This window comes from Papio anubis, unplaced genomic scaffold, assembly GCF_008728515.1.
Source record: "Papio anubis isolate 15944 unplaced genomic scaffold, Panubis1.0 scaffold144, whole genome shotgun sequence".
Classification (NCBI taxonomy): domain Eukaryota; kingdom Metazoa; phylum Chordata; class Mammalia; order Primates; family Cercopithecidae; genus Papio; species Papio anubis.
In genome coordinates this window covers 25,592-42,005 of record NW_022161403.1, presented here as the reverse complement: position 1 = coordinate 42,005, position 16,414 = coordinate 25,592, and the positions used below count along the sequence as shown (strand labels likewise).

General features: G+C 34.9%; 1 protein-coding gene across 1 annotated transcript in view; it reads right to left on the bottom strand.

Moving 5' to 3' along the window:
• Positions 1-16,414, bottom strand: part of LOC116272636 (protein unc-13 homolog C-like) — a 119,284-nt gene that overhangs the window by 89,280 nt on the left and 13,590 nt on the right. The window contains exon 4 of the mRNA XM_031661392.1: positions 2,618-2,774. Within this exon, the coding sequence (XP_031517252.1) occupies positions 2,618-2,774 (157 nt within the window). The remainder of the gene's footprint in view (positions 1-2,617; positions 2,775-16,414) is intronic.

Below are 16,414 nucleotides of genomic sequence, written 5' to 3'. Positions count from 1 at the left end.
ATTCTCATAGGTAAGAAAGCTTTTTCCACTGGTTTATTTTTTGGAGTCTCAAAATGTGTGGGTTATGTACCTTTGAAAAGGATCAAGAAGGGAGCATATAATTGTCATTGAGTCCCAGATGACAGAATCAGCTTTAATAGTTAGGTGAATAAAAACCTGAGGCTCCAATGTAGAGGCAGGATATATACTTCAGTATATTTTACTCATCAAATGGCATTATTTTCAATAGCTAGAAAAATATAGTCAAATTTACATACCAAATCACCAATTTTTCATGATGTAGTTTGAAGAAACATTTCTCTTTCTTTTGGTCCTATTCTATAATAAGTTATTGGATTTACAAAATGAAGTTTGTTATAACTACATTGCCACTGAAATACTAAAATGTGCTGAAATCAATCTGCCCTCTCTTCTTTGGGGCAGCAGGAAGAAAAGGAGCATGTTATCTAATTTTCCTCCAGGTAGTTTTTATGGTGGATATTAATCGCTTACACACATCTTTCTCAGAGGGAGAAAAGCTCAGTGTTCCACGATGTTGACTTATTCTTCACAATATACACAGACGGAATATTAGAAGCAAAACAATTTCATAGCACAGAATGTTTTACATCATAGGTGAAAATCCCAAGACAACATGTGCTGTTACTAAGATGAGGTTTTTATAACAAAACTGTTCTATGATCTGGTATTTGGTAACAACAGGAGTTCGTTGAGCTGGTTAGGGAGCGTTCTTTGGTTCCAGCTTCTGCAAGAGTCAATCTGTCTAACAAAAGTAGCTGATACTGTAGGTTACACTGTAGGTAAGGCAGGAAAGACAAAATCCTCATATTTTATGCAATGACACTTTTAACTTTTATCAACTGGCTTGCCATCTTGTATCTCATTTTATCATTATTTTAAATTTGAGAAACATGTTAAAGTAAGAATTATCTTCTTCACTGAACGTGTTGAGGAACTGAAGCTTTTATGACTAAACTGACTTGCTAAATTTCAATAAAAAAGGAAACTCCATAACTCCTAACCCAAAGAGTAGTCTCCTTTACTGGCGTTTTATTTGATTTGGCATTAAATAGCAATTTTAGTTTCCTTTGATTATTCTAATTCACTTCATACACCTCACATGCACTTCTCTCTTAGAGGAAAAGGACAGAAAAAGAGTAAACACAGGAACACATCTTTTTCCCTACTGTGTTTTCTTTCCCCCTTTTATTTGCTACGTCTCAACTATTTCTTTTCTATGACACATAACTCAAAATTTGAGTTCTAAACAATATACTCTGTAACAAAAATATATTCAGTGAACTAAATTGGAAGTACAGTGGAAACAATATGGTGCCATGAAAAATCATTTTCCCACAATTGATCTTAGTTTCCTCCATGAAAAAAAAAATGAGAACAAAAAACCTGTCTCACAGGATTACTGAACAGTGCTACTGCCTACCCATTTGCCCTGACCAGAAACCTGGGAATATTTCCAGGCATCTTCTTCTTCCCTCTCTGTCCATGTCCCCAAACATACCAAATGCTATTGAGGCTGTTGATTTTATGACCTGAAAAACTTTGGTATCTATCCTCTCTTCTCCATCTCTACTAATTTTTAATTTTGACTCTTACAACTTCACTAGAAATACTCTTAATTTACATCCTATTTCCAGTCTTGCCAATTTCAGTTACCGTATACTTGTAGAGAAAGTTACAATGATAGATGCAACAGACAAATTCTTGGGGCTCCTTTGATTCCCTGAATTTCTACTTTTCTTTGTTTTTTCTTTTTTATGAGACGGAGTCTTGCTCTGTCACCAGGCTGGAGTGCAGTGGCGCGGCCTCGGCTCACTGCAAGCTCCGCCTCCCAGGTTCACTCCGTTCTCCTGCCTCAGGCTCCCGAGTAGCTGGGACTACAGGTGTCTGCCACCACACCTGGCTAATTTTTTGTATTTTTCGTAGAGACGGGGTTTCACTGTGTTAGCCAGGATGGTCTCGATCTCCTGACCTTGTGATCCACCCGCCTCGGCCTCCCAAAGTGCTGGGATTCCAGGCATGAGCCACTGCGCCCAGCCTGAATTTCTACTTTTCAATGCATTCTTGATGTCTTTGCATATGTCAGATGGACGGCCTTAATTAGGCACAGATTGTTTTTCTTAGGCTCCTTAAACACCTACTATGTTTTACTTAGAGGATGTGCCACTATCCATCAGTACCAGAAAGAACCAATAGGAAGTGCAAATGGAGCCTAATATGTTCCAGAGAAGGCAGCCAAGCTCACACTGACTAGGGAACTGTATCTACAAGACAGTGAATCTGAAATGTTGAATACCAAATTCGCATACGTTGAGAATTCCCTATAAAGTCCCAGCATTCTCTTATAAAATGTATGTTTTTCCCTCATTGAAAAAGATCCTTTAAGATATGAAGATTCAATCTAATGAAAATTCCTATTGAATGTCAAAGTTAACTTACTAAAAAGTTTTCAAATGAACTTTGAGCTGGAGCCCATTATGCTATTCCCTAAAATGTCCTTTCTGCGGTAAGATTCCAAGAATATCTTAAGTTCAAAGTCTCTTGAAATGTAACTCCCATAAGCTACTAGGAATTTTAAAGTTTAAAAGATTATACTTACACCAAAGTTGGTAGCAGCAAATCGATCTGAAGCAGAAACCTGTACATTTGTTGAAATTGTTGTGTGAGCATAAAAAGCATTTATATTAGCCAGCAAGGTGCTCATGACAGCAGGGACACCAGGGCACATGTATTTAGAAGACAGACATGAAAAGTGCCTGCAAGACAAAAAACATAATGTGCTTTTTAAACAGAAATTAATTAATTCATGCAACAACGGAGCTTCTAACATCAGCAATTAAGTAATTCCACAGGTACATCTATGAAAAGGAGAGAAAACTGCACAGTCACTAATTGAAAGAAAAACAATTTCGGCCTTTTGAAAATTTCTAATTCGCAAATGTAAAGTGGCTTAATTAGAGTGTAATTTGCCCTTTTCGCCCATGGACGCTGCCGAGAAAGCATCGTTAAAGTCTCCCTTGCCACTGTTGTCATGTCGAAGTCAGAGTTTTCGAAAGAGCCTGAACAGCTGCAGAAGCTCTGCATCAGAGGGTTGAGCTTTGAAAAAAAAAGCTAATGAGAGTCTGAAGAGTGATGGGGAACACTCACAGGCTGTGTGGTAATGAGACACCCAAACACCCAGCGCTCTGGGGACTTTGGGTTTGTCACATATGCCACTGCGGAGGAGGTGGATGTAGCCATGAACGCAAGGCCACAAAGGAAGAGTTGTGGAAACAAAGAGAGCTGTCTCAAGGGAAGATTCTCAAAGACCAGGTAACCACTTAACTTTGAAAAAGATCTTTGTGGATGGCATTAAAGAAGACACTGAGGGACAGCGCTCAAGAGATTATTTTGAACAGTACAGGGAAAGTGAAGTGATTGAAATCATAACTGAGACAGGGGCGAGAGAAGGGGTTTTGCTTTTGTAACCTTTGATGACCATGACTCCATAAATAAGGCTGTCATTCAGAAATACCTTACTGTGAATGGCCACAACTGTGAAGTAAGAAAAGCCCTGTCAGAGCAAGAGATGGCTAGTGCCTCACCCAGTCGAAGAGGTCAGAGGGGTCCTAAAAGCTTTGGTGGTGGTCACGGAGGTGGTTTTGGAGGAATAACAACTTTGGTCATGGAGAAAACTTTAGTGGTTGTATGGCTTTTTTGGCATCTGTGGTGGTAGTGGATATGGTGGCAGTGGGGATGACTATCATGGATTTGGTAAGAATGGAAGCAGTTTCAGAAGTAGTGGAAGCTACAACAATTTTGGCAATGATAAGAGTCAATCTTCAAATTTTGGATGAATGAAGGGTGGAAACTTTGGAGGCGGAAGCTCTGGCTCCTGTGGTCATGGAGGCCAATACTTTGCCAACCAGGAAACCAAGGTGGCCATGGTGGTTCCAGTAGCAGCAGTAGCTATGGCAGTGGCAGAAGATCTTAATTAGCAGGAGAAGAAAGCCAGTGAACTGACAAGGAAGCTATAGGTTACAATGCAGTTGTGAATTCAGCCAGGCACATGGTGACAGGGCCTCGCTGCTGTCAGAGAAGATGTATTTTAGACAATATTCATGTGTATGGGACAAAATCTCAAGGATTATATTTGTGACTAATTGTATAACAGGTTATTTTAGTTTCTGTTTTGTGTAAAGCATTCTAGTGAACGTTTTTAATGCACATTTTTTTGCACCCTTGATGTTGATTGCTAAATGTAATAGTTTGATTATAATGTGGAATAAATGTGTCTTAAAAAATAGAACGTAATTTGCCACAGAGAAGTGTAAACTCAACTTTGAATATTGCATGTACACACCAAAAGTACAATTTCCAGTGGAATTTAGCACCATCAGAAAGCAACTGTGCAGGAGTCTCCCTACTTCCTCATCCCTGCTTGGACTTATTTTGGTTCCTAAAATGCTATATTTTAACCAAAATGTTCTTTTGCATTTGCATGCCTCTCACAGTTGTAAAGTAGCAAGACACCCTCCTCTCATTATACATTGAATGAATAAGTCAGTTTAACCTATGACTTGAGTCCAGTTTGTATGATTTTTCAGAAAGAAATATCTTCTGTAAGCAATTCTCTTTTCTAAGCACTTTGTTACAGACAAGATTTAATTAGGCAAATGGATGAATAGTGAGAACAGATTGAATAATCCCAGCTTTATGCTTAAAGATCATTTCTTTTATACCTTGAATAATGGTATCATTTATACCCATCAGAAGCATCAAGGATCCAATTTTGTTATTTCTCTCAAGGAAACCTGTTTCATTTGAACTACAACAAAATACTTGAAAATAGAAAGCACAGCTTATGATAAAAGTGAAAGATAAAATATACATGGAGGAAAGAAAATTTCACTATATAATGTGATGCTATGTTGCTCTCATATCTTACTATGCCACCAAGGAATCTAGACATTTCTGAATTTTGTATTATTGAACACATACATACATAGCTGCCCTGAGTGGCACTCTCCCAAAAAATAAATGATCATCCTGAAAACTGTGGCTTTTCTTAGATCTTAACCAGGCACCTTGCTACCCACTTGTCATGACACTGATGAACAAAAAAGGCTAAATCTTTAAAGGTGCATCTTTAAGAATCACAAATAAAAATTTATGCTATGAGAGTTACATGATTTGTGCAACTTAACCTTGGATTTAGATTATTAATGACTGCTTCTTTAAGGAAATGATAAGTGTTATGACTCTATCATATACTGAATTGATTATAATTAATATTTATTAAGAATTCACAAACAGTATCATTTATTTAACAAAAAAATTAGTTAAAAACAGAAATTAAAAATTCTTAGAGCTCTGCTATCACATTTCTTTTTTTTTTTTCCACACTCCCATGTGTATTGAGGCAAAACAGTCAAGGAATAGAATCAACCTAAGTATCTATCAATAGATGAATGAATAAAGAAAATACGGTTATATACACAAGAGAATACTGTTCAGTCATAAAAAGAAGGAAATCGTGCCATTTTCAACAACATGGATGAACCTGGAGGACATTATGTGAAATAAGTCAGACACAGAAAGACAAATATAGCATGATCTCACTTATATGTACAATCTGAAAAGTTGAAGCCAGAGAAGTAGAGAGTTGAAAGGTGGTTACTAGAGGTTGGAGCAGTTAGCGGGTGCAGGGTTGGGAAGATCCTGGTCAAAGGATATAACATTTTATTTAAATGGGGGGTAAGTCCTAAAGATCTATTTTACAGAATGGTGACTATAGTTAATGATGACATATTGTATTTGTGAAAAATGCTAGGAGAATGGATGTTAAACGTTCTCCCACAAAAATGATAACTATGTGAGATGCGCATATGTTAATCAGCTAGATTTAATCATCCCACAGTGTATATGTTCTTCAAGGCATCATATTGTACATGATAAATATGTATAATTTTATCTGTCAGTTTTTAAAAAAACTAAATGAATTTGAAAGAAAGTGACACAATTATTGAACATTGCTCACTACTTAAAAGTCATCTGAGGGAAAAGCAAATGCAATATGGGAAGATTAGAAGTATCAAAAACCACCCTTTCCCTAATTTGAGATGGTTAAGCAAATATCTTGATGATAAAAATACCCTAAGAAACTATGGCTTTTGAATGCCAGAGCAATGTTTCATGACCAAAATGAGAGGTTAATAATTCATAGGTTATATGTGAAAATTTGCATAATTCAGGAAACATCATAAGTGCAGTCTTGAGTTATATAGTTTTATACAATCTTTGCTACACATTTATCATTAATGTTAACATGTTGTTCACAGAAAAATTAGAAAACAGTAACATCAAACTTACATTCACACTTTAAACTTCTCTTTTAAAAATAACTTCAATGGATAGTCAGATAGTAATTATAATACATTCATCTATGAAAATTGATTAGAATTAGTATTAGAATTTATTCTAAGAGTTTTCTAGTATTTAACCATTTTTTTTTTTTTCCTATTAAAGCCATCTGGTCAGAGTACTGTTTCTTCACTGGCTATGTACTTACTGTATTCCTGGCACTTTTCTTAATGGTAAGGATCTGGAGTTGATTAAAACATAGTCTTGATGTAATAAAATGCATACTCCCAATTAACAAGCACATACCTCAAATCCTAATTTTGTTGTACAGCGGAAAGTGCAATCACAGAGGCAGCCAAAAGGTTTGGGTGGGCCATGGGGTAGAGGAACAGGCCTGGAGGTGCAGGACAATCCTCCAAAGGCCAAACTGAGTCCCATAGTGGTGAAGAGAGGAGAAGTCAGAGGGAAACACAAGGAATACAGAATGAGAGTTGAGGTAATGATCATGAAAGAGTGAAGAGCTTAGCGTCTCTACAAGTTGGTTCAACAAATATTTACTGAGCACACCTAAATGGCAGAGACTATATTAGCTTTGGATATGCAGGAATGAATCTGCTTATAGACTGCTGGCGGAATCAGTCATGTAATACGTTTAATACAGTTATGCAAAAATATGAAAAAGGCATAGCAGAGTGCTATGAAGACACTGAGTTAGAATGCATATATCACAGTCTGGTGAGGAGGAGCAGGGGAGACGTCTTGAGATTAGGCTGGGCTAACAGTCAATGAATGACTAAGAGATAGCCAAGCCTGACTCAGGGTTTGATATCATTGATGGATAAAGAATGTATTCCAGAGGAATGGAAAAGTACAAATCAAGGCACTATGGAAAGAAATAAAATATTGTATAAAGTTAACTCTAGTAATTTTAGGTTAACAGAGCACAAATTTCCAGGAGAACATTTAGGATTGGTATGGCTAAAGATAAATCGGAAGGGTTTATAGAGAGTCTTGTGTAACATGTTAGATAAATTGGATCTATTCTAGGCATCAAAAGACATTTTTGGACAAAGTTCAAAATGGTACAGAGTAAATATAAGTTAAAAAGCATTAGCAAGGAACTTTAGTTCTTCAACATGTAATGGGAAGTGAAATAATCAGATCTGGATTTTAAACAGGTTAATTTGATAGGAGGAGCATGGAGGAGGGTGAGTTTAAGGAAGATGAAAGTAAAGAGTCCAATTAGGAGGCTATGAAGAGAAGAGATGATGGATGTCTTAACTAGTAGTAGTGTGTAGATGGTGATGAGGAAATGGATTTGAGAAATATTCACAGAGGAAAAACTGTTAGGACTTAGAATTGATAGAGAGGGATGAGGAAGAGAAAAGGTTAAGTTTCAAGGTTCTAGTTTGAGTGACTACATGAGTGGTTCTTCTGCCAAGTGAGCTGGGAACTAAAAAATGGAAAAAAGTTGAAGGTGGAGGGATGATGTATCCAGTTAATTATGAGCTTAAGGTGCTCATAGAGCTTCCACGTAGGAATGTTACTGGTTTTTGGAGACATGGACTAGACACCTAGATTTGGGATCATCAGCATGAATTATCAGAAACCATGAGAAAGGATAAGATTATCTAGGGAAAATATGTACAATAAACGAAGAAATGTTACAGAATGTCACCTGGGAAATAGCAATATAAAAGGAAATTATACAAGAAGAAAAAATAGTAAATTCTATAATTGAGACTAAATAAATACTAGATAGGTAAAAGGAAACCCAGGAAACTGGAATCAGGATAATCTTGATAAAAGGATGATTGATACTGTTAAGTGCAGTAAGAGTCTTATAAAATAAGGACAGAAAAGAAGTTATTGGACTTGACAAATAAACATCATCATGACCTTAGCAAGATCAATGTTAATAAAGTGACAAGAGTTTTCACTAAGAGGAAATAAGATGAAAAGTGAAGAGGTGCCAGGGGATGACCAAGGTAAAGTAGGTCAAGGCCAAACCTTGATTGGTACAATATCTGGCCAAGGAGTTTGGATTTTCTCATGTGAACTATATGACGTTACCTGAGATTTCTGCAGAAAGAACTAGCATTATCAGATTAATTTGAAAAGATGACTCTGAAGTGGTATAAAGAAGGATTCAAACGAGTGGGTAGTGGAAGCAGAAAAACAATTTAGGAAGTGTAGAAGTGAAAATTGACACTCCTGCCATGCTTCCAATATGAATGACCACCTCACATACCACAGTCAGAAGGAAAAAAATACTTTGCACCTGGAGATAATTCAAATATCACAGAATTACTGTCTGCTTCTGATCTCTAAAACACAAAACCTTGAATTTTTCTGCAGTACCCAAACTTCCTAACAAAACAATTTTAAGCCTAATTTTGACAATGTTGTAACTGAAGATTTAGAATGATCTCTGAAAATATAAAACCAAGTGGGAAAGTTGCTGTTCCCATCATGAACAGCGCGAAAACACCAAGTAAACTAGGTAAGCTTAGTAATTGCAACTTAGTCTTTAAATACTAAATTGCTTCTGTTTTGCCAATGTTTCTGAAGTCTAAGGTCCTCTCTGTATTTGTTGTAACATTTTTTTCCTTTTCTATTTTTGTTTTTCTTTAAAGTCACAGAGCAGGTAAGGTTCTCAAAGACTGGAATTCATGTAATGTATCTCTAGAGACTCCTTCTTAACCATCTACCACAGTATAGCTTCTCTTAATTTATCCTCCTCACTCTCTTTTTTTTTAAAATTCTTTATTTTTAATTGACAAATAAAAATGACATGTTTATCATGTACAATAGGTTGGTTTGAAATATGTGTATATTACGGAATGGCTGAATCAAGCTAATTAACATTTGCACTACTTCCCATACTTATCTTTTTTTTGCGGTGAGAAAACATAAAATCTATTCTCTTTGCTCTTTTCAAGAACACAATACATTGTTATTAACTATAGTCACCATGTTGTAAAATGAATTTCTGGAATTTGTTCCTCCCATCTAACTAAAATTTTGTATTCCTCGACCAATAGCTCCACAATCTGCCTCCTTTCCCTAAGCCCCTGGTATTCATCATTCTGCTCTCTATTTCCATGAATTCTAGTGTTTTGTTTTGTTTTTTATTTTGATGCCACATATAAATGAGATTATGCAGTATTTGTCTTTCTGTGCCTGCCTTATTTCCCTTAACCATAATATTCTCAGGGTTTAACCATCTTTTTGCAAATGACAAGATTTCATTTTTTTTTTTTAAGGCTAAAAGTATTCCATTCTGAGTGCAGACTACATTTTCTCAATACATTCACCCATGGATGAACACTTAGGTTGAGTCCATGTCTTAGTTATTGTGACTAATGCTGCAATGAACTTGAGACTACAGATATATCTTTGACATAATGATTTTATTTACTTTGGCCTTCTCTCTTCAATATTGCGTATTGCTTGTATACGTATCTGTTCTTTCTGGAATGTGTTTTGTTTATGCTTTGATAGCTTTTGAAAGAAAAAAAAGCACTGTGTTATTGATTTGTTTGACTTATTCCAAACAAACAGGACGTATGCTTGAGTACGACAGTTTATAAAAACATCCAACTTATTTAATGATATTTTAAAGTATTATTATAGGTTTATACAGTTTTACATGATATACTTTAAAGGTTATGCAGTTTTATTTTAAAAAACAAAGAGAAATATAAATAATTATTAGTTTATCAAAGAATAAAAAAACAAGTTGAATTATCTTTCTTCTTAGTACTTAAGGTGACAAGGAGACTCTTAAATCAACGATAGGCAAAATTTGAATTAGCAAAATTTAAGATATATATCTGGCCCATATTTAGCACATTGTTTCCTTGTACATATTAACTGACCAACAAACATTACTTAATTAAAACAAATTAAAGTAATATGAACCAAAATATAAACTAAAGGTATTTTTGTAGAGTTAGGGAATAAAGGACAGATGCTTCAGTATGACAGTTTATAAAAACATCCAATTATGTTGTGAAAATGTGGCGGAAGTACCTAGCAGTTAACACTGTAATAACAATGAATACTTTGAAGGCGAATAATATTCTACTTATAATCAGTATGCTGAAAGCAGCATTTTAAATTTTCTAAAGCATTAGGCAAGTATTCCTCTTAGAAAGCTGACAGAAATATTTTACATTTTGATTAAAATTTAACTGAGGTGATTTCTGGGGTATAATGGATGGTAGCTAGCTGAATCTGATTCAGTCCCTCTAAGCATCCCATGGAAACTTCCGAGAAAACCAAAAAGGATGCAAAGTCACAACAGTATTAGAAATGAAGGTTACCAATCAAAGATTTCCCAGTTTCTGGAAGGAACTTTTTCTAACTTTAAGTGGCTGGCTAGATGGGGAACTATTCAGTGACTGCTAGTATATAAACTCCCAAAACACTAACCTGACCAGAGAGGAATGGGAGGGTATTTCTAGAAACCTTCCAATGTCTGCTCCGTTTATCAGAGATCTGGGTCCTAGACTGCTGCCAAGCAAGGCTATCAATCCCTCCCTATTTCATGCTAATGGACTTCCCAGGAGGTAAAGCTGTTTCTCCTTTCCCACACCTTTTCACTTTATATCCATTAAAGAGCACAAAACTCCCAAGATTCTAATACTGCCTGTACAATAGGGAATGAGCAATGGGATGTGAGGCTACTTAGAAGAAAGGGCTGGAAGAACACTGGGAACAATATACCCTGGGGATTATGTAGAATCTTTTATGCTCTGCTTTTAGCAAGACAAAATTTATTGGTTGTTTACGTTGTTCAGAAAAAGAAATATGCTTAGAAAACCCACAAATAGAAGCTAAAAAATATTTTTCCCTAGTCTAAAAGAGTACTTCATTTGAACAAAGAAATAGCAGAAAGTGGAAAATTTTTAGGGGCTGGTCTTTCAGTTTAAAGTTTGCAGGTGGATGCTGACAACATCCAGGTGGTCAGCAAACATGTATTCAAAGAAACCCTGTAAGTTGCCAAAAAAAGCAGGATAAAAACATTTTACTATCTCAACACACACACACACACACATGCACACCAAACACAAATAGATATGTGTATATGTCTGCATGAAAACACAAAAACAAATACCAAGCAGGAAATACTGCTAAATTATATGATCATAGTGTTATCTCTGGGTGGCATTATACATTTGTGTTATTTAAAAAATGTACATTGTGTATTTTTAAATGTAGCATTAACACGTTTTATTACACTAACCAGAAAAAATATATAAAATATACATCTTAAATTTTGCTAATTCAAATTTTGCCTTTTGTTGATTTTAAGTCTCTTTGTAACCTTAAGCACTAATAAGATAATTTAAAATGTTTTGTATTCTTGTTTCACTAAATTATTTATTTCTATATATTTTCCTTTTGAAGAAAACTACATAACCTTTGAAGTATATAATGCAAAATTGTATAACCTATCATATTCTAAAATACCACTGAACAAGAATTTTGTTGAAGAAGTCAAACAAATCACAAAATGACTTTTCTCTTTCAAAATGTATTACTGACAAGTAATTTCTAGTTACGAGTACATGTCTCATGATATAATAAAATTACTGTAAAATAAATACCAGTTTAATTTTACTTAATAAAATATATCAAGAATTGTAAAGATATTAATGAAATTATCTTGGTGCATAAGTTCCTAAGGCAAAATAAAGGTATGAGAATGGCGAATATGTGAAAATCAAAAAAGGCTAATAAGAAAAACCCAGCATTTCACTTAATGCTACTTTTCTTTCCACTAGATATTTTATTACCAATTTCAATAACAAATTAGCATTACCATAGTTTTTCTTATGAGCTAATTAATCAGCAAAACTTTTGTTGTTTGATTGAAAGGAAACATAAATATGTCAAAAATTTAAATATGACTCATAAATTTAGTCATAAACACTTTTTAATACACCTAAAGATTAAAGATATAATACCTAGGACTTGTTGCCACCTCTTAGAACTTATATTAAAATGATCTTGTTGGAAATAACTAGTGACTTGGGAATTAAACAGTTGAGAGCCAAGATTAAAAACTTAGTCATTTGATACTGATTTTACAAAATAAAATACTGAAACTGAGCAACAGAATTTTCAGGTCATTCCAATGAGTATAATTTTTTTCCCAGTTTGGTAAAAATACCTATCTTTTTCTAGAAACTGTGATTAAAAGCATGCTAAATTAAAGAAGGTAGTTCCTAGTACCAAAACAATAGTCTATGTTGAACTTGCCTTTTCATGACTCTAAATAGTAAATGATTAGGCAACAGATATGATAAAGATGGTAGTAGTGTACATCAAAGTACACATTTCTTGGATGGTTGAAGGAAAAAAGAAAAATAAACAATTCTTAAAAAAGGAAAAATATGAATCAGTATTAGTGGCTACGTTCCTTTGAAACCTTGAAGAAATGGTCAGCAAAGTGTGTGTGTGTGTGTGTGTGTGTGTGTGTGTGTGTGTGTGTGTGTATGTATGTATCCATATAGTACGCGGAGGGGTGGAAGGAATCTGGGTGGCCAATTTAGAGTTAAAAGTACCAAGGCATAAAGATGCTTCATGCTAAACCTAGCCCTCTACTGTGACCTTAAAAAGTAACTTCATCACTTCTAGATTCAGTTTTTCCATCTGCAAAATGAAAGGATTTTTAGAAGATCCAGTCCTTACATGCTCGAACATGCTATGCCTTTCTGAATATAAATAACATGTTGGCTGTGTCCAACTACATTCATCACTTCTCTCCACCATCAACATTTGATTCTATTGCAGCCAGGGGTTAGGAAAAATAACAAGAAAGCGCTGGACACAGAAGTCAGCTTGAGGCAATCTTTGCTCTTTGCAGAGCTTTCAGCTAATGGGCTTCTACAGGATGTTCAGTTTGGCAAGATGTCCGCCTCCGAGTTTGTGCGGGTTCTCTCTTTATGTGTAGTTACAGCGAAAGCAAACTTTTTCTTGCTTCTAACTATATCCATTGAAAATCATTTACTTTTATCAGCTACAGTTCTAATACTACTTAAATTATTCTCAGGGTGGAAATAGGATTAAAAGTACAACCAGTAATTAAAAATGACTGACTCAGAGGTGCTGCAAACCACCTCTTCAAAAACCAGAGAATATATCTTCAAAAAAAAAAAAAAAAAAGGTAAAAATGTACTGTTGCAATCTCTGGAAATGTTTAATATTCTCCTCTAGAGACATGATTAAAAACAATGCATTATTAACATTAGAACACTTGACTTTACTTTTGCAAGTAAATGGTGTTAGTGTCAGAAGAATTCAACAAATGAAATTTTAGTTCCATGGGAAAAGTTCGAGTAATAAACTCTAAAATGATGATACTTATTGCAAATAATGAAACATGGCACTGACATAAAAATAGACACATAGATTAAAGGAACAGAGTAGAGAGCCCAGAAATAAATCCACACATTTACTGACAAATGATTTTCAACGAGAGTGCCAAGTGCACACAATGAGAAAAGGATAATCTCTTTAATAAATGATGTTGAAAAAACTGGATGTCCACATGCAGAAGAATACAATTTGACCCACCCTTATCTCATACCATATAAAATATCAACTCAAAATTGATTGAGGACTTGAATGTAAGACCCAAAACTATAAAACTACTAGAAGAAAACATAGAGGAAAAACTGCATGACATTGGTCTGTGTAATGAGTTATTAACTATAACCTCAAAAAGGCAACAAAAGCAAAAATAGACAATGGGATTGCATTAACCTAAAAAGGTTCTTCACAGCAAAGGAAACAGTCAACAAAGTGAGGAGCCACCCTACAATGTGGGAGAAAAAATTTGCCAACTATACATTTAATAAAGGGTTAATATCAAAAATATAAAAGGAACTCAAATAATTAAACAGCAAGAAAACAAATAACATGATTAAAAATTGGGCAAAGGATCTGAATAGACATTTTCCCAAAGAAGACATACAAACGGCCAATAGTACATGAAAAATATTTAACATCACTAATCATCAGAGAAATGCAAATTAAAACCACAATGAGCAATCACCTCACTTCTATTAGAACGGCTATTACCAAAAAAGGTAAAAGATAGCAAGCCTTGGCAAGGAGGTAGAGCAAAGAGAATCTCATACACTGTCTATGGTAATGTAAATTATTATAGTAATTACAAAAAACAGTAAGAAGCTTCCTCAAAAAGTTAAAAATAGAACTATTATACAATTTATTATTTCCACTACTGGGCTTATAGCCAAAGAAAATAAATCAGTATGTCAAGAAATATCCGCACACCCATGTTTATCGCAGCATTACTCACAATAGCCAAGATATGGAATCAACCTAAGTGTCCACTGCCAGGTAAATGGATAAAGAAAATGTATATATATACAATGGAATAGAATTCAGCCATAAAAATGAAGGAAATTTTGTCATTTGCAACAACATGGATAAAAATGGAGAACATTATGTTAAAAGATGTAAGCCAGCCACAGAAAGACAAATACTATATGAACATCTCACTCATATGTGGAATATTAAAAAAAAAAAAAAAAGAGGAACTCATTGAATTAGAGAATAAAATGGTAGTTACCAGGAGCTGGAGTTGACTAGCGGGGTGAGTGTTAGGAGATGTTTGTCAAAGTGTAAAAATTTTCAGTTGGATAGGAGGTATAAGTTCGAAGTGTCTATTGTACAGCACGGTGACGATAGTTAATAACAATGCATTGTATTCTTGAAAAATGCTAACAGCTTGGAAGTGTACTCGTGACAAAAATAACTATGTAACGTAATGTATATGTTAATTAGCTAGACTTAATCATTTTACAATGTATATATACCTCAAAACATCATGTTGTATATAATAAATACATAAAATTTTATCAATCAATTAAACAAAATTAAAAAGTGAACAATGAGGTAGTTACTGGCAAGTTTTTGGCTAAAGCAACTGCTACAAAGTTATTAACCATTAATTGTCAAAATATTATTGGCCTAATATATATTTCAAATAGCACATCTGGATTAATGTTACTTGCTATTGTTGAACAAAAAAATAAAACAATCCTCTAGCTCACATGCCAGTTCAGGGACAGGTGTCCAAAATCATACTGAACTTGTGGTTTTCAAAGAATAGAAATGCCTTTCATCTAAAGTTTAAAAATAATCAATGAACAGAAGAGGAAGGTGATTGGAAAGATGTACCGAAAGGAGATTATGATTCTTAGATTGTTAGAAGCAATTTCAGAGATACTATGCAAAATGAAAGGGAAGACCATCTGCATTTCTGATGTTACAAATACACTAAAACAACGTTCATCACATTTGCTCTTCCAAATTCAGCTTAGCATTCTAACTTATCAATGATAAGTTAGAATTTTATTCATTCTTGTCACAAAGCTGACCCAAACACTCAAATGTCACTTCTCCTTTGACCAAAAACATCATAGCTTCTCAAAGATGCTATGGGTTGCTAGAATGCAATTATGGAGATTTTGAGTACAAGGGCAATGGTGTGTGATTGGAAAATAAATAAAAGGCACAGATTTTAGAGGAAGACAGAAGTTGAAGGACAAGTAAGGGTGGGACCCTCAGGCTGCCCATCAGCTTTCTCTGACACTTCTCATTTGTGCTTGGATTTGCTTCCTCTATACCTAGGCCCTTCCAGCACCCATGTTTGTTATTATTTAATTTTTTCATTCTCTTCCCCCTAAATCAGGAACTTACTAGAGGCAAGAGCTATCTTTTACTGCTATTTCCCCATTGCCTTGTGCTGTGGTCTGAACAGTTGTGTTCATGAAAAACTCATCTGTTGAAACCTATGACTCAAGATTGTAGTATTACAAGGTGAGGCTGTTGAGAGGTGATTATGTCATGAGTGGGGAGCCCCTCATGAATGGGATTTTAGTTGTCTTATGAAAGAGGCCCCAGAGAGCATTCATCCCTTTGGCCATGTGAAGCTTGCACACAGTGAAAAGATAGCCATCAATGAACCAGGAAATAGCCCTCATCGGACACCAAACCTGATGGCACCTTAATT